This window comes from Salvelinus sp. IW2-2015, linkage group LG4q.1:29, assembly GCF_002910315.2.
Source record: "Salvelinus sp. IW2-2015 linkage group LG4q.1:29, ASM291031v2, whole genome shotgun sequence".
NCBI classification, from domain to species: Eukaryota; Metazoa; Chordata; class Actinopteri; order Salmoniformes; family Salmonidae; genus Salvelinus; species Salvelinus sp. IW2-2015.
Genome location: NC_036842.1, coordinates 17,451,785 through 17,459,961, shown reverse-complemented (window position 1 = coordinate 17,459,961; position 8,177 = coordinate 17,451,785). Strand labels below are relative to the sequence as shown.

The 8,177-nt window shown below is 40.6% G+C and overlaps 1 protein-coding gene across 1 annotated transcript in view; it reads left to right on the top strand.

Moving 5' to 3' along the window:
* Window positions 1-7,846, top strand: part of LOC111961574 (DDRGK domain-containing protein 1) — a 13,295-nt gene extending 5,449 nt beyond the window's left edge. Inside the window, exons 6-9 of the mRNA XM_023983955.2 lie at window positions 1,217-1,255; window positions 6,985-7,041; window positions 7,241-7,289; window positions 7,404-7,846. Coding sequence (XP_023839723.1) covers window positions 1,217-1,255; window positions 6,985-7,041; window positions 7,241-7,289; window positions 7,404-7,564 — 306 coding nt within the window. The 3' untranslated portion in view covers window positions 7,565-7,846. The remainder of the gene's footprint in view (window positions 1-1,216; window positions 1,256-6,984; window positions 7,042-7,240; window positions 7,290-7,403) is intronic.
* Window positions 7,847-8,177: the final 331 nt, after the last annotated feature.

Sequence of the window (8,177 nt, the reverse complement as noted above, 5' to 3'; positions counted from 1 at the left end):
GCACAAAATAAATTTCACATGCTGTTGTGCAAATGGAATAGAAAAAGGTGGAAATTATAGGCATTAGGATATCTAGCATGGTGGTGACCACAGACCACTTCTCAGTTCCTATGCTTCCTGGCTGATGTTTTGGTCACTTTTGAATGCTGGCGGTCTTTCACTCTAGTGTAGCATGAGACGGAGTCTACAACCCACAAAGTGGCTCAGGTAGTGCAGCTCATCCAGGATGGCACATCAATGCGAGCTGTGGCAGAAGGTTTGCTGTGTCTGTCAGCGTAGTGTCCAGAGCATGGAGGCGCTACCAGGAGACAGGCCAGTACATCATGAGACGTGGAGGAGGCCGTAGGAGGGCAACAACCAGCAGCAGGACCGCTACCTCCGCCTTTGTGCAAGGAAGAGCATGGAGCATGCCAGAGCCGCAAAATGACCTCCAGCAGCCACAAATGTGCATATTGGTCATGCAATAAAATGCAAATTAATTACTTAAAAATCATACAATGTGATTTTCTGGATTTTTGTTTTAGATTCCGTCTCTCACAGTTAAAGTGTACCTATGATAAAAATTACAGACCTCTACATGCTTTGTAAGTAGGAAAACCTGCAAAATCGGCAGTGTATCAAATACTTGTTCTCCCCACTGTATATATCTCAATTTAGAACAGGATTGTCTATTTTGGATAACATTTCAATGGCGTTGGGGAGAGCCTGCGCGTGCACTGATTTTAAAGTAACGATATTCGATATATATTAAAACTCAGCAGCTGCAATAATTTTAAAAAATCGTTATAATTAAAAAACAAGGTCACCCCCGAAAGCCAGATGGAGATGGGTAAATTAGACAAGCATTCTGTTTTTTTATATTACTGTAGCGTAGGTTATGCTGCAGCAAATGTAGACCTACCTGTCACATTAAAAACAAATTTTACCATGAGATGATAGGTCTCCATGCATTGTGAACTGCGCTCCATACTAAGATGGGCTGTCTGTCCCCACCCTGAGGGTTGATTCATTATGCAGAGGCTGTAGAGAAGCCACATTTAGACATCGCATGTAATTTAACAGTTCTGTTTCACACTACTGTTCATGTAAATAATTTACCGGTTTCTTGCAGATATTTATCCTGGGAAAAGGGAGTAGTTTTGGGCGGTAAATCTCGGTAACCGGATTCCTGGCATAAAATCCCTATTTTATGTTAATGTTTGTTCTTCTTTTATAGTCACGCAACCTTCTACAAGAGTTCATCCAGTACATCAAGGTATGAGCAGGAACCTAACCAGAACCATATACACTGTGTACAAAACTTTAGGAACACCTTCCTAATATTGAGTTGCACCCCCCTTTTCCCGCAGAAAAGCCTCAATTCGTCGGGGCATGGAGACCCCCAGCTCTGCTAAAACCTTTGACAACTATGTGCCGTTTTCAAGGGAATGTTAAATAAATGTTATAACTATTTGGTTTTAACATCATAACCTCTTGAAGAGAATAGTCAGAACTACACAGTTCTGATTATTCCACATTTAGCTCTATCATCCGAGTTATAGGCTATAGCAATTAACTGCATGCTTTTCATGATCAGTAAACCTCAATTGATCATGTCATTTCAGATGCGTGAGGATAGCATAACCATTTATTTTTATTTTTATTTAACTAGGCAAGTCAGGTAAGAACAAATTCTTATTTACAATGACGGCCTACCCCGGCCAAAGCCGGACGACGCTGGGCCAATTGTGCGCCGCCCTATGGGACTCCCAATCACGGCCTGATGTGATGCAGCCTGGATTCGAACCAGGTACTATAGTGATGCCTCTTGCACTGAGATGCAGTGCCTTAGACCGCTGCGAAACTCGGGAGCCCCATTTGGCGTATAGCTAGTTAAGCAAACAGCGTGTCATTTGGCTTGTATCTTTAGAGATTAGGCTTTTGGAAAGAGCTTGACATCAGCAAGTCCTTGTTCTGATAAAGTTGTCAGTTGGACTTATGTCATCACCACTAGATGGCAAGCAAATCAAACACTATTTGGATAAAGCCATCTAGTTTATCCCCTGAATGTTAACTTGTTAACTAACCATATTGACATGATCTGTTATTAGCTAGGTAGCCAATTTGACATCGTCCATTAATCAATGTAGCCTATCATGTCTGTCCACAGCAATTGTGATTAAACACTCTTAAAAACAATGTTGAAAAGGGAATAGTGTTAACTTCATTAGGTAGGCCTACGTTGGTTGGAGAAAAAAGTACATTACCACTACAGTGCATTTATGGGGCGGCAGTTAGACTAGTGGTTAGAGCATTGGGCCAGTTGCTAGATCGAAGGTTGCTAGATCGAATCCCCGAGCTGACAAGGTAAAAAGCTGTCGTTCTGCCCCTGAACAAGGCGACCCATTGTTCCTAGGCCATCATTGTAAATAAGAATTTGTTCTTAACTGACTTGCCTAGTTAAATAAAGGTTAAATAAAAATTCACAAAGTATTCATACCTCTTGATTTAGTCCACATTTTGTTCTTACAGCCTGAATTCAAAATTGATTAAATATATTTTCTTCCTCACCTATCTACACACAAAATCCCATAATGAAAAAGTGAAAAAAGTTTTTAGAAATGTTTGCAGATTTATTGAAAATGAAATAGATATCTAATTTACATAAGTATTTACACCCCTTTGCTATAACACTACAAATGGAGTTCAGGTGCATCCAATTTCCTTTGATCACCCTTGACATGTCACCACAACTTGATTGGAGTACACCTGTGGCCAATTAAATTGTTTGGACATGATTTAGAAAGAAACACCTGTCTATATACAGTACCAGTTAAAGGTTTGGAGACACCTACTCATTCAAGGGTTTTTCGTTATTTTTACTATTTTCTACATTGTAGAATAATAGTGAAGACATCAAAACTATGAAATAACATGTGGAATCATGTAGTAACCAAAAAAGGGTTAAACAAATCACAATATATTTTATATTCTTCGAAGTAGGCACCCTTTGCCTTGATCAAATCACATCAAATGTATTTATATAGCCTTCTTACATCAGCTGATATCTCAGTGCTGTACAGAAACCCAGCCTAAAACCCCAAACAGCAAGCAATGCAGGTGTAGAAGCACGATGACAGCTTTGCACACTCTTGGTATTCTCTCACACTCTTGGTATTCTCTCAATCATCTTCAGCACCTGGAATGCTTTTCCAACAGTCTTGAAGGAGTTCCCACATATGCTGAGCACTTGTTGGTTGCTTTTCCTTCACGCTGTGGTCCAACTCAACCCAAACCGTTTCAATTGGGTTGAGGTCGGATGATTGTGGAGGCCAGGTCATCTGATGCAGCACTCCATCACTCTCCTCCTTGGTCAAATAGCCCTTACACAGCCTGGAGATGTGTTTGGTCATTGTCCTGTTGAAAAACAAATGATGGTCCCACTAAGCAAAAACCAGAATGCAGAATGCTGTGGTAGCCATCCTGGTTAACTGTGCCTTGAATTCTAAATAAATCAGTGTCACCAGCAAAGCACCCCACACCATCACACCTCCTCCATGCTTCACGGTGGGAACCACACATGCAGAGATCATCTGTTCAACAAATCTGCGTCTCAAAGACACGGCGGTTGGAACCAAAAATCTCAAATTTGGACGACTCAGACCAAAGAACAGATTTCCACCAGTCTAATGTCAATTGCTCGTGTTTCTTGGCCCAACCAAGTCTCTTATTATTCGTGTCATTTAGTAGTTTGTTTGTAGCAACTGTGAAGGCATGATTCACACAGTCTCCTCTGAATAGTTGATGTTGATGTGTCTGTTACTTGAACTCTGTGAAGCATTTATTTGGGCTGCAGTCTGAGGTGCAGTTAATTGCCTATTTCTGAGGCTGGTAACTCTAATGAACAAATTGAACTATTTGGCCTGAATGCAAAACGCTGTGTGTGGAGAAAGACGGGTGTGAGCTGTGCCTGGTTAACACCATCCCTACCATGAAGCATGGTGGCAGCATCATACTATGGGATGGTTTTCAGCGACAGGGACTGGGAGACAGGTAAGGATAGATGGAACAATGAATGGAGCCAAATACAGGCAAATCCGTAATGAGAACCTCCTTCAGCGTGCAAACGACCTTAGACTGGGGCGAAGGTTTCCATTCCAACAGGACAATGACCCCAAGCATACAGCCAAAGCAACACTGGAATGGCTTCAGAACAAGAATGTGAAATGTCCTTGAGTGGCCCAGCCAAAGCCCAGTCTTGAATCTCATTTAAAATCTGTGGAAAGTCTTGAAGATTGCTATTCACCACCTAACTTGACAGAGTTTGAAAAAATCTGCGAGCAAGAATTGGAGAAATCCCCAAATCCAGATGTGCAAAGCTGATACATGCGTACCAAAGATGACTCAAAGCTGTAATCGGCGCCAAAGGTTGACTCAGGGTGTGAATACTTATGTAAATGAGATATTTCTGTATTTTATTTTCTATAGATTTCTAAAAACATGTTTTACTTTGTCATTATGGGATATTGTGTGTAGATGGGTGAGGAAAGAATCTATAATCAATTTTGAATTCAGCTCTAACACAACAAAATGTGGAATAAGTCAAGAGGTATGAATACTTTCTGTTTAGCCAACTGTGCAACATTTCTACCGGTAGCTTGCAATGTTAATATTTGTATTTTAATTTTATTGCATTTTTTAATTTAACTAGTCAAGTCAATTAAGAACAAATTCTTATTTACCAAGAGTCAAAAGGCCTCCTGTGGGACCTGGGCTGGGATTAAAAATGTAGGACCAAATACACATCACAAGAGACACCACAAACCTACATAAAGAGAGACCTAAGACGACAACACAGCATGGCTGCAACACAATATGCGTAAACATGGTCAGCTAACAGTACATCGGCAGTCGTGCCCTTCTTGACATGCAGAGCCCACAAAGGATGGGAAATTAACCTAAACCACTCACACTATCAGGTATAGTTAACTTCACTTGTATTTTAGATCACCCAAATGTCAACTTAATTTTTGCCAATATTAAGACAGATCGTGAGGCTATCGTCATGTGCAGTTGAAGTCAGAGGTTTACATACACCTTAGCCAATACAATTAAACTCAGTTTCACAATTCCTGACATTTAATCCTTGTAAGAATTCCCTGTTTTAGGTCAGTTAGGATCACCACTTTATTTTAAGAATGTGAAATGTCAGAATAATAGTAGAGTATGATTTATTTCAGCTTTTATTTATTTCATTACATTCCCAGTGGGTCAGTTTACATACACTCAATTAGTATTTGGTAGCATTGCCTTTAAATTGTAGCCTTCGACAAGCTTCCCACAGTAAGTTGGGTGACTTTTGGCCCATTCCTCCTGACAGAGCTGGTGTAACTGAGTCAGGTTTGTAGGCCTGCTTGCTCGCACACGCTTTTTCAGTTCTGCCCACAACTTTTCTATGGGATTGAGGTCGGGGCTTTTTTTATGGCCACTCCAATACCTTGACTTTGTTGTCCTTAAGCCATTTTGCCACAACTTTGGAAGTATGCTTGGGGTCATTGTCCATTTGGAAGACCCATTTGCGACCAAGCTTTAACTTCCTGACTGATGTCTTGATGTTGCTTCAATATATCCACATCATTTTATTCCTCATGATCTATTTTGTGAAGTGCACCAGTCCCTCCTGCAGCAACGCACCCCCACAACATGATGATGCTGCCAGCCCTGTGCTTCACGGTTGGGATGTAGTTCGTCAGCTTGCAAGCCTCCCCCTTTTCCCTCCAAAAATAATGGTCATTATAGCCAAACAGTTCTATTTTTGTTTCATCAGACCAGAGGACATTTCTCGGAAAAGTACAATCTTTGTCCCCATGTGCAGTTGCAATCTGTAGTCTGGCTTTCTTATGGCGGATTTGGAGCAGTGGCTTCTTCCTTGCTGAGCGGCCTTTCAGGTTATGTCGATTTAGGACTCATTTTACTGTGGATATAGATACTTTTGTACCTGTTTCCTCCAGCATCTTCACAAGGTCCTTTGCTGTTCTGGGATTGATTTGCACTTTTRGCACCAAAGTACGTTCATCTCTAGGAGACCGAACGCGTCTCCTTCCTGAGCGGTATGATGGCTGCGTGGTCCCATGGTGTTTATACTTGCGTACTATTGTTTGTACAGATGAACATGGTACCTTCAGGCGTTTGGAAATTGCTCCCAAGGGTGAACCAGACTTGTGGAGGTGTACAAAAAAGATTCTGAGGTCTTGGCTGTTTTCTTTTGATTTTCCCATGATATCAAGCAAAGAGGCGCTGAGTTTGAAGGTAGGCCTTGAAATACATCCACAGGTACACCTCCAATTGACTCAGGCTAATTGACATCATTTATCAGAAGCTTCTAAAGCCATGACATCGTTTTCTGGAATTTTCCAAGCTATTTAAAGGCACAGTCAACTTAGTGTATGTAAACTTCTGACCCTCTGGATTTGTGATACAGTGAAAAAATCTGTCTGTAAACAATTGTTGGAAAAATTACTTGTGTCATGCACAAACTTGCCAAAACTTACGAAAACTATAGTTTATTAACAAAAAATTTGTGGAGTGGTAGAAGAATGAGTTTTAATGACTCCAACCTAAGTGTATGTAAACTTCTGACTTCAACTGTATCTGAAATCACATGATCAATTGATGTTTACTGGTGATGAAAAGCATGCAGGTAGGCTATTTAATGTATAATTATGATGATAGAGCTACAGTAAATGTCAGCTATTGTTTTGTATGGAATAATCAAATGTGTAGTTCTGACTGCTGTTCAAGAGGTGATGTGATAATATTATAACCAAATACTTAACATTTATTCAACAATCCCTTGAAAAATGCACGCAGTTGTCAATGGTTTTAGCAGAGCAGGGGATCTCCTTGCCCCCCTACATGCAAGTCGATTACGCTGCACCTTATGTGACATTTTATTGTTAACAACGTATAGGTTTTTTACCCTCTATTCCTCTGGTTATCTCACAGGACTCCAAGGTAGTACTGCTGGAAGACCTGGCGTCACACTTTGGAATGCGCACACAGGTGAGTGGCAGGTGATGGCAGGAAGATGATCAAAGGGTGCCATGGACTATGATTCCTGCACTCAATGGTCTATTCTCATTTTGAAATATGTGTGTCAGATTGTGTTGTATCTCCACAAGGTTCAAGGTTATATTAGTGTTTTTTGTGGTGGTTGAGAGAAGGGAGATGATTGGTCATCATAACTAATCTTTGCTCACAGGATGCAATTGCGAGACTGCAGGACCTCTTAGCTGATGGTGAACTCACAGGTAAGTGAATAAAAGTGTGTCAAAATTAACATTATTTCTCTGAGTAAATGAGTACAGTCAGGCACTCTTGCTTCTCTGCTGTCTGACCATCTTTATTCTCATTCTTTTCTTCAGGAGTGATCGACGATAGAGGGAAGTTTATCTCCATCACGCCAGAAGAGTTAAACGCTGTGGCTCAGTTCATCAAACAGAGAGGGAGGGTCTCTATCAGCGAGCTGGCCCAGGCTAGTAACTCACTCATCAACCTCACGCCCGAGATACGAAACACCGCCTAATGGGGAATATACAGACACACACACACACATTGTGGACAGATTTTGCCGAAGCTAGAAACTCCCTCATCAATCTACAGTAAAACCTGAAATATTCAATGCTGCCAGATTTGTGATGCCAAACTCGGATAAGTAATGAAGCATAAACAAACACATTAGACAACACTCATGCTGGTACAGACTCAGAATTATAATTTCATACACTGAATTATTGGATTATATTGAGTGTTCTCATTATACTCAGTATACAGACTGTATATGAATAAAGTTGACATGTGAACTGGATTTTGGATGTTTCCTCTTTTTATGTATTTCCAGACCATATTTATTTGTATCTTAAACTTGGCCATACAATCACTACCCACAGTTATACCTTGAGTACGTTGCACATTATTGCATTCTTAGAGCAGATTTATGTTCCAGATTTCATAGCATATTGTTGATTCCTTGGTGGGGTGAATATGAACCTGTCAGAGACAGGTAAATAATTGTACAGTATGCAAAAATACTAATTCACGCTTTGTTGGATTTGCTAGTTAATTACATAATGTCCCCGACTAATTGTTTGCACACCGTTGCACTCGGGTCGTCAGTAGTTACCACAGCCACAAAGTCA